This window comes from Urocitellus parryii, chromosome 5 (assembly GCF_045843805.1).
Source record: "Urocitellus parryii isolate mUroPar1 chromosome 5, mUroPar1.hap1, whole genome shotgun sequence".
Taxonomy (NCBI): Eukaryota; Metazoa; Chordata; class Mammalia; order Rodentia; family Sciuridae; genus Urocitellus; species Urocitellus parryii.
The window spans coordinates 13,960,268-13,979,850 of NC_135535.1; the positions used below are offsets into that span (position 1 = coordinate 13,960,268).

General features: G+C 44.7%; 1 protein-coding gene across 2 annotated transcripts in view; it reads left to right on the forward strand.

Moving 5' to 3' along the window:
* Positions 1-19,583, forward strand: part of Syn3 (synapsin III) — a 378,592-nt gene that overhangs the window by 45,434 nt on the left and 313,575 nt on the right. For both annotated transcript variants that reach the window (XM_026396709.2, XM_026396711.2), the window contains exon 3: positions 17,971-18,062. In XM_026396709.2, the coding sequence (XP_026252494.2) occupies positions 17,971-18,062 (92 nt within the window). The remainder of the gene's footprint in view (positions 1-17,970; positions 18,063-19,583) is intronic.

A 19,583-nucleotide genomic window follows, 5' to 3' on the forward strand; every position in this document is an offset into this window, starting at 1 on the left:
GACGTGGGGGGCTGCCGTGGATAAGGTTATGGGAGAGATTCCACATTTCGAGGTCTTTCCTCTGAGCCTGCTAGGTGGGAAATGCTCCGTGGCAGCCGTTGTGGTCCCTGGACACGAGGGTACCACTGGGAACCACGCCTTTAGGGGATTAGGTTCAGGTTGGCCCTAGGCCTTATCTGGGCCATACTCTCCTGGAACTACTGTGGCCTCTTGGGGTTAAATGAGAATCTGGAAAAAAAGAAACTGAGCCTTTGGAAGCAGATTCCCTCCCGAGGCAAAAGGATTCGAGGAAATAACCCATTCGCAGGGACCTGGGCTGCCCCCTTTCCTGAGCCTCCTTAATCTGGAGCTGTGTCACAGTGGACTTGGGAGGGGTGACCGGTTCCAACTGAGCTGCCTTAAGTGCTCTGAGCAAAAGCCTACAGGGACTTGCAAATCAACCTGGAAAAGAGAAACGAGCTGTGTCTTGTCTCAGCACTCCCAGTGCTTGCTCCAAAATAAACATATAAGCCATGCTGGCGGGGAAGACATGGGGCTTTTTCTTCATTTTAGAAACTCCATGTGTGCGTTATTTTAAATAGGCGCCAGCACATGAGGCCCTTTTAACAAGATTGAAAACAGATGGGGCTGAGGCCGTTCGGTAGCTCTCAGAACTAACAGGGGAAGTGCTAAGCCGTCCTGGGTCCAGGCGATGTTCGTTGCTTGCCCAAGTCCAAGTGCAGCCGGGCCTCTCATTCCCAGAGAGCAGAGTCTGCTTCCTGTGTCAGGTGTGGGCGCCAGGGGAAGGAAATATCCCCTTTCACTGCATTTACCGGTGTTTGCATTTACTTGACCCTGCGGCAGCTCGGGAGAAGGAGGCTGGGCCTGGATCTGGAGCCCTGACGCTGCTGGAGCTGGAAACACTGAGTTCTTAACTTCCTTTCTGTAAGGCAGAATGGCCCTGAAAGGCTCACTTTTCTTCAAAGGCTGCCAGTCTCCTTCTGAGTAACAGCCACCGTCCTTTCCATGGCGGAGATGCGCTGCGTGCTTAGACGTCTCGGAACCATTGCTGGCCTGCCCTCCTGGCTCACTCTGACCCAGCTACTCCATCCGACCTTCAGAAAAAGACCTGTTGGTGATCATGTAGAGCCTCTGGGACACTTGGGCATTGCTGGCAAATGGGGCATCCATGTGGAAAATAGCAAGGCGGGTCCTCAAAAAGCTAACTGTGGGATTACCGTCTGATCCAGCAATGTTAACTTCTGGGTGTGTACAGAAAACTCGGACTGAAACAGATATTTGCACACCCATGTGCATAACAGCATGATTCACAATAGCCCGAAGCTGGAAACAACCCAAATATCCATCAACAGATGAACAAATGAGCCAAGTGTGGGGTGTCTACACCAAGAAATATTACTCAGTTCTTAAAAAGAAGGAAAGTCTGACACAATATAAATGAACCTTGAAAATATTCTACCAAGAAGCCAGATACGAAAGAACAAATATTATTTGATTCAAGATGGACAAGGTACTTAGTAGTACCGAGTAGTCAAGGTACTGAGTTTTACCTTCATAGTCAAGGTACTGAGTTGTACCTTAGTAGTCAAATCCACCAGGACACAAAACAGAATAGAAGTCACAGGGCTGGGGGGAGGGAGGAAAGAGTACAAATTATTGTTTAAGGGGTACAAAATTTGTGTTGGGGAAGAGAAAGTTCTAGAAATGGATGGTGGTGATGGCTGCACAACAACATGAAGGTACTTAATGCCACTACCTTTTTACATTTAAAATAATAAATTTCATGTTATGTTCTACAATGAAAGAAAACTCAAGCAAACACACCCCACCTCAGAGTCTTTGATCTTGCTCCTGTGCCTGGAAGCTTCTTTCCCCAGTGTGACACAGCTCACGCCTTCACTGTTTCCAGGTTCTTTGCTTAAATGTCACCTCCTTAGAAATGTGTGGCCACCTCTTCCACACACTTCTCGGTCACTTCTGGTCACCAATCAGTTTCGCTGTCTTCACAGCACTTTGCACCCTGAAGGCTAACCTTGCTGGCCTTTCAAAAGTGTCCAGTGCTCGGCCACAGCTGCAAGAGGGCCTCCGGGTCTGGGTTCAAACCTGGTCACATTTCCAGAGGCCCTGGTGGTAGGAAGTGGCAGGTCCTTTCCTAGAACTGACCCCTAATTATAAAGATTGGGTCAAATGGAGGGTAGATGGGACATAAGGTGACAGTCGATCTGGAACCAGAAGACGAGGTCCACCCTTTGGAGAAAAAGGAGGAGCATACCTTTTTATTTTCTGCCATGCTGAAAATGGTTTTAGGTCTTTAAAATGAAAGAAATAAATAAAAATTTAAAAATCAAAGGAAAGAGCCTTTGGATTTCTCAGAGCTTTGAAGGATGAAATGTTCCTGTCATCACATTATAATTTGCAATTCTCAATTTGGAAAAAAAGTCTACAGAAATCTCATCACCTCAGCCCACTGGAGCTCCTTCCATCATTCCCCCAACTGGTCCACGGGGCCTGGTCCACAGGGCCCAGCACCCGATGAGTGTCCAGCCACATCCCGCCCCAGGCAGGCCCTCCTCCCAGGACTCCAGCCACACTTCGTTCTTGCAGCCTCTGCCCCACCTGCGAAGCTACTGAGCATTCCTGCCAAACACGGGACTCTGCTTTCCCATCCAGTCCCTAAGCATCCAAACCCATCCATCAGGAGAGAGTGGGAGACTTCCCACGCACTCTCCCAAACACTCAGCTGACGGGTGCTTCGACTCCTAGCACCCAGCTCAGCCATGATCAGATGTCAAGGGAACATTAACTGTCACTCCCCGTTGCTGAGCCGTGGTCTTAAAGTCACTGAGCATTTGCCCAAAAATTCATTGCAAGTGGCAAGATTTATCCCTAAATCTCACAAACTTATAAGAGCTCTGGAGGCGGAGAAAGACAAGGCCACGGTGGTCTCCTCATTCCATTTCCTCTCAAAGACTCCGCCTCCTCCCCTCTCCTTTGATGGACGTCCCCCCCATCCTCAGAACTTTATCAAAGTCTCTCGCCTCTTGAAGATTCCCCGGGGAAGGGAAGGACAAGGGATTCTTTGATTCTCAGGTCCCTTGTGTCTTGTGGATGCAGCCATCTCAAGCACTCTGAGCAGGAAGGCAGAATCAGGGCACGCCTGTGTCCTCTGCTGCCAGCCACAGAGGTCCGCCTTTACCTCTAACAAATGTCCATCTAGGCTTTTGAGAGCAAAACTTTGTCCTGGAGAAATTTCTTAAAAATCAAAATGATATCTCTCAACTGGCAATGTTTTCACACTCCTCTTCCTGACTTTGTGCATTGCCAAGGATGATGGTGGTGGGGGTGGTGGGGGGTGATGAAGAGGAAAAAAGAGGAAGAGGAGTGGAGAATTATCACTTCATAGACAGTGGTGAAGATGATGATGTTGGTGACAAGGACAGGGACGGTCCTAACACTTCACCATCCTCTGTGGAATAAATTCCTGCATCCCTAGCCAGTCCCTCCACTTACCCACTCACTAGCCCAATCCAGCCACGCTGGCTTCCTTGCAATTCCCTGAGTACTGCACATGTTCTCCAGCCTCAGGGTCTTTTTATTTGCTGGTCCTTCTGCCTGGAACCCACCCCCCGCAACAAGATTTAATCCTTCACTTTGCTCATCAAATGTCACCTCCCTGCTATGTCCTCATTTGATATGACTGACACTTCCCAGTCTTCTGTCTTCTTACCGGGGTTCCTTTTCCTCTCTGGACATATCTGATGCCAGTGATCTGTCTAGAATACAAGCTCCGCAAGGACGAGGACTCCATCTGTTACTCACTGCTGTGTCCCCAGACCCTGTCCTCACAGTGGAGCTGTTCAGTAACGATTTGGATAAGGAACACAGAGTCAAATGGTCCTAAGTTCAAGTTCCAGCTATTGCCAGTGGCTCTGTGATCTTGGCCAAGTCATTTGTACTCTCTTATCAGCTAATGAGGAGTCTATGACCTGCTCTTGTATGGAGAAATGATGTGGCAATCAAATTAAAGAACAAATCCGGGATAACCAACATTCATGACTCACTTAATTCACCCCAGCACCGCCCTAGTGGCTTGGAATAGATAAATTCATTTAATGCTCACAAGTGCCCAAGGACAGCACCATCACAAACTCATGTCACAGATGGGAGAGAAAGACACAGAAAGGCTAATAGACTTGCCCAAAGCGATACAGCAAAGAAGGAGCACGGCTCAGACTGAAACTCACATAGATTGATTCTAAACACCATTACGTTTCGCCAAATCCCGTCAACTGAATTTGGTTTGTAAATGGTTGATTGTGTGTGTGTGCACGTCTGTGTGCATAAACCCCACCTGATTTTGAATATTCCATTACTTGAACATTTAGGAATGTAGGTTTTGTCATTTTATTTTTCCTGTGCTTTATATTTATTTTGACATGTTTTTATGTATTTCTCTCTCCCCACCTTGCCTGCTTCCCTGGCAGTACTCAGATGCATGCACACAGGTGCGCGTGCGCGCACACACACACACACACACACCCCTTCCCTCACTCAGTACTCCTGCATGCAACACAGCAATATCATGATTTTCTGGGGTGGGGGGCAGGAGGTGCTTTGCACCAGCTCTCAACAGCTCTGTGCTGGGCATGATGGGCAGGCGTTAGGCTGGGCAGCACACTGGGCAGCACACTGTGAGCCAGTGACCCCAGGCCCTCACTGAGATGCTGGGTGTGGCTTTCCTCTCTTGGAAAGGACCACTGAGTGAGTGTGCAGACGTTCAAAGCCTCTTTTGTCTGCAAGGTGAGTCTGAACGGAAGGAAAAGAGCTTTGCCTGAAGATGTTAGCCAAGGCAGCCTAGTGCCCCAGGCCCTGGGAGCTCGAAACATGGCCTATGCCAGGGAAGGGACCGGAGAAGATGCTTGCCAACTGCAGGCCTCAGGCCGCTTACCAAGGGTTTTCTAGCATGATGCAGGCAGGCGGAAGAGGCAGAGTGCAGAAGGAGGGCAGGACCCCTGGGCCTTGCTGATGGATGCCACAAACTCATATGCACAAGACACCAAGAAGGTGAAAAAACGGAGCCACTGCGGGCCACAGGCACAGTCCTGGGCCATCAAGCAGTCCTTTAGCTGACGAATTAAAATGAATGTCACCAAAAAAAGAGAAAAAACAAACAAACAAACAAACAAAAAACGGCAGCCCCTGGGCACAGTGGGAAGGGCGTTGGCCTGGGTCTGGGTCCCAGTTGACTTGGTTACCCAGGTGGAACTTGGGGCGAGGTCCGTCCTGTGCCTTTCTGAGTCTCATCTCTGACATCCGCAAAACTGTCACTGGTGCATTCAATGATATTTGCCCAGCGTCTGCTGCACACGAGGCACTGGGTTAGGAGCTAGGATGGGCAATGAACCAAACAGCTGAGATCTCTGCCCCGCAGAGCTTCCATCCTGCTGAGGGATGGTCAGCTAAAGGTTCAATTGAGACCCATGAAAGTGTTTACATCAGGTGGAGGTATGTGTTGCTGGAGAATGCTCAAACAAGATAATGGGGTGTGGAGTTCTGTGGTGCTTTGCAGGGAAGGCACCTCTGGGGGCGCTGTTGAGCAGGGCGTGATTGGCTCTAGGAAGCCAGTGGGCTGATGGCTCCCAGAGACAGGAGGCTGGAGCTTGCTCAGTGTGTGGGAAGGGGGCCAGAACGGGGAGTACCAGGAGGGTGGCAGGCGATGTCATCAGAAACTAAATCATGTGGGATCTCCTGAGCCACATAGGGCTTGGGGTTTTCTATATTTAGCACTTTAAAAAAAATTATTGCTGCTATTATTTATCTTTTTGATGAGTCTCCTTGGCTATGACAGAACTTAGGCAGCAGGAAAGATCACAGTTCATGCAGAACGCTGCTTTTCTTAAAAGGAATTTCCTACCCAGTTTCATTCCCAAGAGTAAATACATCAATCTGTTAGGGATTAGGGAAGAATCTTGATGATAACTTCCTAGAGGATCCAGGAATGCCCAAATCCCCCCCTAACATCACCACCACTACCCCACCACTCCAGGTTGTTAAGGTCGTTGGAAACAGAGGAGCAACAAATAAGAGTCAAATCCGACCCAGTGTCAGCTGGGGGGTCAACACCCCCCAGTGTGAGTGCTGGGTACGGTACGGCTGGCTGACTCCCCTGGTTAGGCTTTATGCCAAACAGTGGGGCCCTGAGTCAGCCCCCCTGAAGGCACATCTCCTTGGGGATGTTACTGACTAGACAGGAGGCCGAGGTTATAGTCCCAGGGCCCAGTCAGCAATATGATGCGAGGAGAAGTAGAACATTCAGGCCTCCTGGGAATTAGAAACTCATGGGAATCCGAGTTTGCTGCCTACTCACAGATCAGAAGAGAGAGCTGCAGAAGGAAGGGTCCTGGGATTAGCATCTTTCAGGAGCTATAAAGCAGAAGAGGGAACGTTAGCCCAAGGACCCCCAGGGCCACAGACACTTGACTGCAGAATGTAGAACCCTCAATGACCCCAGCCACTAGCAAGAGTAGCCTCACGGTGCCCTGGACAGTAGATGAGCTCTTGCTCTTTAGAAGAGGTCATAAGAAAGGTTGTCCAGGAGGACAAGGGATCAGGAGTCATTGTGGCCTCAGGAGAGGTCCCCAGAGAGGCTGGGACCTTCTCCAACAAACTTATTATCTGCCTCTGCCTGTCTGTCTGTCTGTCTCTGTTTTTTTTTTTTCTGTCTGTCCTGCAAAATCTATGAACTCATAAGGCCAGGTGCAAGGACATATTCTGAGGGTTTAAGGGCGCGGTCTGCACCAGATATGTCTTTGCTGACTGACAGGAATTCCCAGGATCTTATCAGTCACCCTTGGATTGCAGAACAGTCTGTCTGCCAGCATCTTGCCTTTCTCAGAACCTCTGGACAACATCCCTTTGTGTCAAAATCCTCCCTCGGCCAGCCTTCACGGTCAAGGCTGATGGCTGTTACCTTCACGTTCCCACACATTCTTGGTTTCTGGTGTACATTCCAGGCAGTCATCCCATTCCAAGTCCCGATTTCAGATTCTTTCCCATTGGTCCGCTGGCCTAATAGGATCCTTCAAGTTGTTATCATAAGGATGATTGCAGTCACCAATTTCCAGGCTATCATCAACATTATTATCATCACAGATGCAATCATCGGTAACGAGACATGCATACCCCATACTTTCAGTAACAGTATCTGCTTGGCATTACGTACTTGCCAGGTGCCAGCGCTCACGGGAACGTAGCCAGACTCTGCAGGAAATAGACTGCATTCCCTCTGTGCATGTGCACGCAGGGCCACACGTGTGTGTTCTGGGATCGGAACTGTGCTCGGTTATAGGCCAGAGCCTCTGTTTCCTTCTGATCTAGGGGGCTACAGAAGAGGCTTTCTTAGTGGATATGATTCAACCCATATCTGTCCCCTACCACAGAGCTTGGAACTTAGAAAGAGCTGCATACATGTTTACTCTTAAAAACCAAATCACCACCCTCTGCAGCCTTTTCTGTTTCCCTCTCCACCTGAAAGACATCTACTCTAATCTCTGGAACCTGTGGAAATGTTACCCAACAGGGACTTTGCTGATGTGATTACAGTTACGGACTTTAAAATAAGAAAGTGTCCTGGAGCCTCCAATTAGGCCCAGTCCAGGCACAAGCCCTTATAACAGAGGAGTTTCTCTAGCGGGAGATGGAGATGGGGCCGAATGGGAAGTCAGGAAGATTCTAAACTTGAGAAGGACCCCATGGGCCATTGCTGGGTGGCACAAGATGGAGAGTGTGACGTGACAGGGTCACAAGCAGCACATGGACCGAGGGAGCAGGGAGCTCAGTCCCAGGATTGCAAAGAATTGAATTCTGCCAAGGACCTGAATGAACTTGGAAGCAGATTCTTTCTGGAGCTCCCAATAAGAGCCTCAGTAGGCAACACTGATTTTGACCTTGTGAAACAGACCAGGGAAACCAGACATGCTAACCTAGGCTTCTGACATACAGGGCAGTGCAGAATGAGTATGTGTTGTTTGCAATTGTTCAGTTTGTGGTAGTTTGTTACAAGTGCCACGGGAGACTAATGTGCTATAGGACAAGAGAAAAATCTAGGCACCAGGGACAAAATATAAATCCCGATGGCACACCCCAAGTGACCTACTTTCTCCAGCCACACCTAACTGCCTGGAGTTATTGCTAAGTACAGTCATTCTTTCAAGTTATCCCTCAAATGGATCGATCCACTGATGAGGTCACGGATCTCACAATTCAGTCATTTCACCTCTGATCATTCCTGCATGGTCTCTCACACACATGAGCTTTCAGGGGACACTTCCTATATAAACCATAACACCATTCAACTGCAAAATATAAAAGTGGTATTCTATTCAATAAGTCTTCTCTGAACACCCACTTAATGCCAGGATCTGGGTACAAACAGTGAACACTTTCCATATAGATATACCTTCTTGGGTAGCATTCCTTTCCCACGAGGTGGCTGTGATGATTTTGTACGTTGGTGACAACTGGAAGACTCTGGTTGAGAAAGATACCATGTAAAAATGAAAGGTCATTGACTCCAGCGATTTCAGCTCCTTCATTTTAAAGGTGGAAAATATTAAAGTGGAAAGACCAGAGTGAGAAGTTTGCTTCAAGTCAATGTCAGATTCAAGATGTAGATTCCTGGTGCCCAGAGTTCAAGGCCAATCTCTTTCCACTGTTCCTTCCTTCCTTTATGCACATGTCTAATCATGGTTCAAAACAAACAGGGAGACTCAGGTAGTCCAGGACTGACAGTTACTTCTGGGGTCAGTGTTGAAATCCTTCCCCAGCTGGTTTTAACAAGAGTCGTAAACACGCCAAGACCCGAGCCCTGTACACAGCCCATAGATGGACTCAAGAAACTACAATAGGGTTTTCAGGTAGTACGCCACAGATGGACCACATGCCAATTTTCCCTCCTAAAACAAAATCTTGACAATCAAAATTAAATATCCATTATCTTTATTTTGCAAAGCCATATATTATGGTGTGGGGTATTTTTAGGTTAAAAATAAAGAAAACAAATTCTTTTAAATCTGCTCAATAGCAACAAATGGCCCCAAATAATGCAAATTAGATAGTGGGCTCAGTGTTCAACAAAGTGGAAAATAAAGTAACATAATAAAGTTTAGAACTGTCCAGAAACTTAGAAGTTCATGTATAAAGCAAAGGGAGCTTTTCGGGGCCCAGGAGCAGAGAAAGAGAGGGGCGCCATTGGCACCTTGACCAGGTACAGGTGAGGACCCACAGCAGTAGAGGTGCTGCCTCCTCCCAGAGGTAACCTCCCGACAGGCAGGTCACATGGGCCACCTGCTGAGAAGGGTCTCCACTGTCGGCAGAGCTGAGGAGGATGCGCTCTTGATATATATTCTTCAACTTTTAAGAGAGATGGAAATTTCCTTGGGGAGATCTTTGAGAGGCCTGGTCTTCTGTGGTGGGTTTGGTGCAAAGCAGAGGACAGTGAGCACATCTGTCCACCAATCACATCGCTAAGAGGACATCGGTCAGTTCATTCAGGACAAAGCCTTCCAGGTCTTCTGGTTGCCCAGGGTCTGTGTGTGATCTGGAGGTGTGGACAGGAAGACTTGCAAAAATCCAGTCCCCAGGCTGAGGGGACAAAGAACATCATCCTACCGTGACTTTGGTCTTGTCCCTGGGCCTTTGTGGGCCACTTTTCCTTTTAGAACATTATACTACATTATACTATCAAGACTCACTAACTGCTACAGCATCAAGTCAATGTGAAACAGATCAAGAACAGAGATGGAGCAGGAGAACACAAGAGAGAATTTAGAAACAGACTGACCAAATGAAGTGACTTGGTGTTTGGCAAAGTCGCTTATGCAAGTCTATGGAGAAAGAATGATCATTTTAATAAATGAGGCCAAAATATTTGAATAACTATAAAGACAAGTTGAGCCTTGAGTCCAACCTCACATAATATATAAAAAATTAATTCTAAATAGGCTTAAATGTAAAGTATAAAACAGTAAAGTATCTAGCAAGAAACAGTGAAAAGTGTCTACATGGTCTTGGAATAGGCAAAAATTTAGGATGAATGAAATCTAAACGCTAACTATAAATAATATTGAATAATCTTACTTTGTACATTCATATGAAGTATTTCTGTTGTGCGTGTGTGTGTGTGTGTATACGTACATTCTACATTAGAAAATTAAGAAAGTAAAAAGATGAGCCATAGAAGAAAATATTTGCAAGTAAATACATTCAACAAAAACATGTCTAGAATATGTTTTAACATACTTCTTTCAAATAATAAGATAAACACAAACCAAAACACAAACATGAACAGGTACTTCTCCAAGAGGTTATCTGCATTTCTAATTAGCACATGAAAAAGTATTCAACGTTAATGATAATGAGAAAAATGGAAGCAAACTAAAACCACAATGTACTACACTACAAATCGACAAATATAGTTAAGATTAAAAACAGGCACCAAGTGTTGAATAGAAGAGCATGGAACAATTCTAACTCTCATATTGCTTGTGGGTAACTAAAATTACTAAGCCTCATTGGAAATTCATTCATAAGTATTTTCTAAGGCTGAATATATGCCTACCCTAAGACCCAGAAATCCTACTCCTATGTAAATATATATTCCAAGGAAATATATACAGATATATATATCTCCAAGGAAATTAAGTGTATATTTCCACCAAAAGATATGTAATGAGTGTGCATTGCAGCTTTTTACTAATAGCGAGTGGCTACAAATCTTCCAAGTGTCCATCAGCAGCAGAATGAATAAATGTGTTATTGTACATTCAGACAGTGATGCAGTACATGGCGAAAACAATGAACGACTCCTGCTCCCTGCAACAGCAAGGATGAATCTCACAGACATAATGTGAGTGACAGAAAACCAATACCATATAATACATACTGTGAGATGCCATTTACATGAGAAAACACTGATCTATGAAGATGAAGACATTATGTGGCAGCATCATGGTGTGGGGCTTGAAAGTAGCTAGGATAAGGATGAGGGCACATTCACAGCTTCTGGAAAAATTCCATATCTTGATCTGGGTATTGATGACGCAATGCAAATAAAATCCATACGGCTGTAATGTATAGTAATGTGTGCACTTGATTATATTTCTAAATCTATACTCTATCTCTTTTTAAGGCGTTGTTCTAGGCTTTGCAGTATACATATTGAATTTATCAACATCTACCTCCAAGACATATTATTCCACTTCACACACAGTATAAGAACTTTCCATGGTACATTTCCATTCCCATTGCCATTCTTAGTGTCCTTGCTGTGTTTTTCTTTTATATATGTTGTAAATTCCCATAATGCAGTGCTATGTTTTGCTTTAAACAGTTAATTATCTTTTACAGAGATTTTAAAGCTAAAATGATATTTATTTACTCACATATTTATCACACCCCAAACTCTTTTTTGTTCATCAGTACAAATCTTCATATATTATTATCATTCTGCCTGAAGAACTAACTTCCTTTCACATTTCTGAGCCTTTCAATAAATTCTCTCAACTTTTGTTTGCCTTAAAATGTTTTAATGTAATTCTAATGTGACTTCATTATCAATAGATAGTTTTTAGGTTGATAGCTGTTTTTTTTTTCTTTCTATATTTTAAAGAAGTTATTCCACTTTCTCCTAGTCTGGTATTTTCTGGAAAAAATGTTGGCTATCATTCTTATCTTTGTTCTTTTTTTATAAAAAGTGTATCCTCGCCCCTGAACTGGTTTGAAGATTTTCTTCTCACCACTGCTTTTTAGTATGTTTATTATTGTGTATCGATTTTTTCTTTGAGGATTGGCTTATTTCACGGATGTTTGTGCTAAGTGAAATAAGCCTCAAAAAAATAAAGGCCAATGTTTTCTCTGATATCCTGATGCTAACTCACAACAAGAGGAGGAGGGAGTAGGGAACAATAGAAGTACTTTGGATTGGACAAAGAGGAATGAGGGGAAGGGATGAGGGAATGGGAATAGGAAAGACAGGAGAATGAATCAGACATCACTATCCCATGTGCATATATGATCACATGACCAATGTCATTCTACATCATGTGCAAACAGTAGAATGAGAAGTTATACTCCATATATGTGTGATATGTCAAAATACCTTCTACTCATGTATAACTAATAAGTACAAATAAAAATATTAAAAGAAAGATTTATTGAACATCTTGGGGGTGTGGATTTTTTCAGCTTTCATCAAATTTGGAAAAAGTAGGCCATTTCAAAAACTTTTTATCTCCCTCGTCTATTGGAATTTGAATTACTCATACATTAGACTGTTTGATATTATATAGCTCAACAGAGGTTCTGTTCACTTTTTAATTTTTTTTGTTTCTGTGCTTCATTTTGGATAATTTTTATTGCTTTCTCTCCAAGCTCACAACATTTTCTTCTGTAGTGTCTAAACGATTGTTAATCCCCTTACTGCTGGTTTTTTTTTTTTTTTCTATTTCAGATGTTATAGTTTTTATCTCTGGAAATTTCATTTTTCTTCTTTTATGTTTTTCCTTTCTCTCTTCATTATATTATGCTTCCCTCCACATTCTTGTGAATATAAAACATATTAACAATGGTTGTTTTAACTTCCACTTCTTTTACTTTTATAGTTTTTAGAGTTTTGTTCATCAATTATATTATTTTTGATGCTATGACAAATGAAATTGTTAATGTCTTTTATATTTGTTCATTGCAAGTATACAAAAATATTTGATTTTTGTTTATTGATCTTGTATCTTATACCTTGCAGAACTTGTTAGTTCTTACAGTTTTTTAGAGGATTGTTAGAATTTTTGAGTATGAGATCATGTCATCTGACAGTAGTCTTACCACCTCTTTTCAGATCTGGATGCCTTTGATTGTATTTTTCTGCCTGATTGTCCAGCCTAGAACTCTGAATATAATGTTGAACAAAAATAGAGATTGTAGCCATCCTTGTCTCATTCCTCATTTTTAAGCCTCCTTTAACTTCCATTTGTGCTCTTCCCATTAGCTCTCCCATTTTTGGATCTGTTCCTCTATTAGAGATAATGTTTTTCTGCTTCTTTGCACGCCTAGTAAGTTATGATTAATTGCCATAATTTTTTCATTATGAGTGTTGGATGCTGGATTTTGTTATATTCCTTTAAATAGTGGTATAATTTATTCTGCAGAGAAGTATACTTCAATACACAGTAAAGCTCTTTGAAATAAGCTTGATTCATTCAAGATTCACTTTTAAACTTCTTTTGGGACAGAGCTAGATAAAATGATCAAACTTTCCACTTTGCCTGGGTCTAAGGAAGTTCCCGAGACATGAGACCCAGAGTTTACAATTGGAACCGATGGGCATCTGAGAATTAGTACTGGTAATTCTAATGCTGGGAAGGCCCAAAGCAAAACAGGACAAATGTGCCTTCCTAGACCCAGAGCATGCTTTAATCCAGGAATAATTTAGTCCTAGTACTAAACTTTGAGTACCCTACTCATATTACAAGGTCTCTATCCTCTAACCAGTGAGAACTTGAACTACTTCTAGACTTGTCTAGATTCTAGAGATTGTTGAGCCTGCTAATGATGGTTTTCTCATTGATCTTATGAATTTTCTTTTCTCTCCTCCTAATGTTACTACTTCCATCTCCATACACAGAAACAACAATTTCCTAAGAATGTGAAACAAAAGTTTCCTTTCAGGCATGCTCAAATCAGTCCTCAGCCAAAGACCTGCACCTCTCCATGCAGAATTCAGTTTCTGTGCTGTTCCATCTTTCCCTGTACTTTTTCCTGCAAATCCTAGCTGTCATGGCTCCTCTGAACTTCAGTCTCTGTATGCTCAACTCAGTGAGACTGAAGAGTTCTGTTTGCATTCTCCCAAGTCCCTCTTCTTCCTGGAAGCTGCCTCTAGGCAGTCATCTAGGGGAATCATGGGGATCATTTAATTTGCTTCCTTTTTGTAGAAATTGAAGTCCTGAAATGCCTATTGTATAATGGCTGAAAACCGATGCTTAACGGACTTTGTCTGGTTTCCTCCTTGCTTAAGATGGGGGTTCAAATAGAGTCAATCTGTAAACAGAAGTCCTTGTGCATATTCTATGCCTTAATATATTTTTTTTAAATTTATGTGTTTTAAATACTTGAAGTAGTTGCTGTTTTTCTGCTTACACAATTTTTGATGGTTTTGGTTTATTCTCACGAAGACAATGAAATATTTGAAAATACTTATAACAGCTATTTACAGAGGCCTTCCTATGTCTCAGTCCTGGGCTGGTTGTCTCATAATCATAAATCTTAACAAAAATTTTGAAGATGAATTTATTAATACCATTGCCTCTATTCCAGAGACGTCCAAACTAAGATTCAATCTGTAGGATTTCATTTTTTTCATAAGTAGAAGTCCTTATGCAAGTTAGTAACTTGCCTAAACTTACAGTCCCTAAAATGTAGTATCTAAAAAGATACCACACCTAACCCAGCTGGAGCTAAAACAATATTGAGGTCAAGAGGTTAACTCATGCAGGAAATTTAAGTGATTCTGACCATACTGCTTTATGGTTTAAGTAAACAGCTGATTTATTATGGTGTGTGTGAGAGAGAGCAAGACAGACACAGGTGGACAGAGAAAGGATACATGTGCATAATGATGTGCCTCAGTGCCTGTGTTTGGTGCAGTGACTGAGGGAGCCTCGCCCTGTCGCATTGATCTTCCATGAGTTCTGGTGACTTTGCACACAACACCAAAGTTACATGAAGTTACATTCATTTTCCAAAGTTACTGAATTCGTTTCCAAGGGCTGCCATGACACGTTAGCACAAACCAGGTGGCTTAAGCAATAGACATGTATTCTCTCTGGTTCTAGAGATTACACACCCTAAATTAAGGTTTCTGCAGGACTGCACCCCATCTGAAGGCTCTCAGAGAGAATCCTTCCTTGACCGCCCCCGCCCCCCGCCGCCAGCCTCAGTGGGTCCTGGCATTCATTGGCATTGATCCAATTTCTGCCCAATTTTCACATGGCCTTTCTCCCTATGTCTCTCTGTCACCCTCCCTCCTGTCTTCTAAGGACTTGTCATTGAATTTGGGTGATTCAACTTCAAAAACCCCGTTTAATTACATCTTAATTACTTCTCCAAAAACCCCATTTCCAAAAAAAAAAAAAACCAAAAAACCAAAACAAAAACAAAAAGCCCTCCCACCCCAAGGCATCAGAGGTTAGGACCTGAACACATCTTCCCAGGAACTACAATTGGGTCCACTACAGTTTCTACGGGGGCTCTGAGACCCTTCCAAAGTGGCTGCTCTTTGAGATTCTACCAGGAAAACCAAGTTATTTTGAAGAAGCTGCTTGGGTCCTCTGGTTCATTTCCGTAGCTATTGAAGTCTTTAGAAGTTAAATTCAGAGGAAGGGCGTACTTCTTTACCACCTCAACTGTCTATGCTTGACCCAGCCGAGGCCTGCTACTCTGTGACCCCAGCATCTACTACTCTAATTATCCATAAACCACGGATGGAAAAGAACCCCGCACAACTAGACCTGAGCAAGACGGGCCTCCAGCTTTGCATATTCCACCCAGAGACGACCCTGCATTCGGGCGGCAAGACAGCCCCTGGGTCTGCACCGTGGTTGGCAGGAGATTCTACTCCCCACGATTCTGATGAACTTCCTTTCCTCATGGTGACCAGCTCCCCTGTTTTGCAGGCTTCTTCTAACTTCTCTTCTCTGCCACCCACAAGCCACAACTTGTCTTCACCCTTCTTGGTGATCTTGCCAGGGAAGTAGCTCCAGCAACATGGGGCTGAATCTGCAAAGCGTCAGGCGTAATAACCAGGTCACTGGTTACCACCCTGAACTCTTTTCTTTTCACCTTGCCACAGCATAATGAGATTATTAATTAGAGCGAGGGACGTAAGTGTTCCAGATTTCCTTCAATGCCCTGGTGGAGAAGGCTAGGTCTTTGGTCATAATTCCTGTTAAATGATTCCATTTAAATCACTATGAAAATCATATTTACCTTCAATGCAAACTTATCTTCCCTCTTTAAATGCATTATTTCTAGGTCTCTAAAATTTCCAGTTATGATCTACCTAGTGCCCCATTCAGCGGAACAGCTTGGGTATGCAGTGTAAAGCACAGTATCAACAGGCTCTGCAGTGTAGCGAGACCCTGAATCAAAATAAAAAATACAAAAGGGCTCGGGATGTGGTTCCGTGGTTAAGTGCTACAGGGTTCAGTGCCTGGTACCTCCGACGCACCCCACACCCCCCAAAACCTCACAGGCTCTGAAGCCAGACTGCCTGGGGTTGAATAGCCGCTCCTGCTCTCTAGTGTGTGACATTGTAGAAGTTACTGATGTCTCTCTGCCTTGGTTTTCTCATCTTGAAAACTGAGGATTCAATGAATTCATGCATGTGAACGCTGAGGCCAGCACAGGATTCATATATGGGAGTGGTTTTGTGTAGTCACTAAGTCCAAATCCTGCTTTTTGCACCACTGTGCATAAGTTTGGGGAAATGCCCTTTAGATGACGTCATTATTGGCTAACTTGTCACCTCACATGCTGTCTTCAGGTACAGTACCTTTGAGTGTGACCTTATTTGGAGATGGGCCTTTTAAAGAGGCAATCAAGTCCAGGTGAGATCATTAAGGTGGGAGTGTGTACCTGTGTGACTGACATCCTTAAAGGTGGCTTTGGACACAAGGACATGCATAGGAAGATGACATGAAGAGACAAAGGAGAAAGATGGTTCTCTTACAAGCCAAGGAAAGAGGTCTGGCATAGATCCTTCCTTCACAAGCCCTCAGAAGACACCAACCCTACCAGCACCTTGTCTTTGAACTTCTAGCTTCCAGACCTGTACACAATGAATTTTTGCTGTTTAAGCAAACCAGTGGTGGTCCTTTGTTACAGCAACCTTACAAAACATACAGCTGATTGTCACAATGAATCTCCATCTCAGGGTCATATGATGTGGTCAGAGGAATAAATTCCATGGATTCTGATTGAGAGCAACATATGCTCAGTAATGTTTGCTCAAACAAATAAGTATGCAAAAATATGGAACTGCAAATCCAGAGGCAGGACCATTGTCCATGAAGGTCAACAGGATTCCCCATCTCTTGCCCCTGTGTCTTTCTCCCTATCTTGGTGACAGTGATATCTCTCTCTCTCTCTCTCTCTCTCTCTCTCTCTCTCTCTCTCTCTCTCTCTCTTCTTCCACACTCCACTGTGGTTTCCTATTGTTCTCCGTTTGCAGCCAGCAGGAAACATGGTCTTAAATAGCACCCAGGTTTGTACAGTAAAGAGACAACCACCTAGAAAGAACCTGTGTGGAGCACTCAGCACTTTCAAGTTCTCAGGGAGGACCATCTTATTCCTCCACCCTGGTCCGATGCCCACCCACCCACTGTGGCCAAAACGGCAGCTTGTCAGTGCACAGGCACAGAGCCATGTGGGTGGAGGTGAGAGGGTCATTACCAAGAAAGGGACAGCAGGCAAATAACTTGAGGAAGGCTCTGTGACCAGAGATAAGTTATCATGGATCTGTGACCCAGCACCCCTGTGCAGCATGAGCCAGAAGAAGTCCAGCCAAAACTGGCCCGTTAACAGCATTTGGTCATTTCCTGGTCCCAGAGCTACAGTGGCCTCTTCTCCCTTCGAGGAGGCAGAAATGAATCCTGGTTAAAATTATGGGTCTTTGAATCAGAGGTTCACAGGTTTGGGTCCCATTCTGCCTTTGGTTCACTGTGTGATCGTGAGCGTGTCACCAGGACACTGTGCAGCTCAGCTTCCTCATCTTTCAGAAATGAAGCTGGAGGCAGCTTTGCTAAGACTGAGCTGGAGCTTAATGCGCATTTCCCACCAATACCCCCACCCCGGGCGCGTGTGAGCAGCTGTGCAGCATCGGGACTCAGTGGGTTCTCTTCTGTTTGCTCTCTCCCTCAGGCAGAGTTCTCGGAGTTGAACCTGGCTGCCTACGTCACCGGGGGCTGCATGGTGGACATGCAAGTCGTGAGAAACGGGACCAAAGTCGTGAGGTAAGCAAGACAGAGGTGCGGAAAGCCTTCCGACAGGTGCACACGAGACACCTCCCATCGCCCACTCTACCTCCTGCCGCCACCTGACTCCCCACCAACCGTCCTCTTCCATGCAGAAGGTCTGTGTCCAAGGAGGTGCTTTGACTAATGGCACAGAGCACCTGGGGAGCGCCTGTGAGGTCCAGGATTGGGTCGCAGGCTGGGAGTGGAAGGACGTGGGTTCCGTTTCCAGCTTTGTGACTCTGTTCTGTCAGATATTTAGTGTCTCTGAATCTCAGGTCCCATCTGCAGCACAGCAACAGCCACTCTCAGGTCAGAGGCTGCTGGAGTGTGCACGGTCTCGGGGGTGGGAGGGCGACCCCATCACTTTAAGGGTTTTGAGGATGCATTGGATCCTGCTTCCAGCAGCACCGCAGGCTGAATGCTCAGGTCTGAACAGGACTGGCCGTAATAGTTTCCAGAAGTCTATTTGTTCTGTATGCCGAGACGGGGAGGAAATGAGGGAACTCTTCAGAAGCCAGAAATGACAAGGAAGTCGAAATCCACCAGAGAGATGAGTCCGTGTACGAATACGGTGCTCTCTAGTGAAGTCCCCAGAGAATGGCGCCTGCCAGGTTGTGTGAGGGCTTGAGGAGGCAAGACACAGCATCAGATCCGGGGAAGCGGGGAGACCGGAAACACTCTGGGGGAAAGGTGGCATTTGTTCCAAGTCTCGTCGAATGTTAGGACGTGAGTGTCTCAGGCTGGGGATCGGGAAATGAGGAAGGCGTTCCAAGAGTAGGAAAGAGCCTCTACAAATAACCCAAAGAATGATGCTTGCTTGGGAAATTATGATTCTCCATCATTTATTGAGCACCTACTGTGGTGCCAAGAAAGACTTCCAATAATGGTGGGCTAGATTATTTGAACCCACTTTTCCACTGAAAACAATGTAAAACTGGTTTTCAGTAATTATAGTTTACAGCCCTTCAAGGGGCTGGCCCAACAATAGGAATTACCAAAAAGAAATGATAAAACGATGGAAACCCAGGGAGATAAATGAGTTTATAAAATCAGCTGTCTTCTGAGTGTAGTTGTTAAGTCAAGTCAATTTTTCAGCAAGATGTGACAACCTAGGGAGGAAAAGGGAGCCGGAAACCAACCCCAGGGCCACCCGTAGCGTGGACTGTAATGAGAGACCCTCCCCACAAGAAGCTAAGACCCCGAAGGACCGCATCTTCAAAGAGAACGCAGGGATCATAAGTAGATGAGCCCTCAAAGTAATTGTGAGTTGAACTGCAGTTTGAATCGCCTGGACCTTCCAGAAGTTAAAGTTGGTTCATGGTGATCGCAGACACCGAGAAGTCAAGGCAAGTCCTAGGTCGGGGGAGGAGCCCTTCATCCTGGACTTGATACCACAGTTAGCACACAGTCAAAGGTAACCAGGCACGGGTGCCACGGATTAGGAGAAATGAAACAAGGGACCATAGAAACGCAACCTCGGAGACACCAGATACTGCACGGTCAGACACAGATTAATAA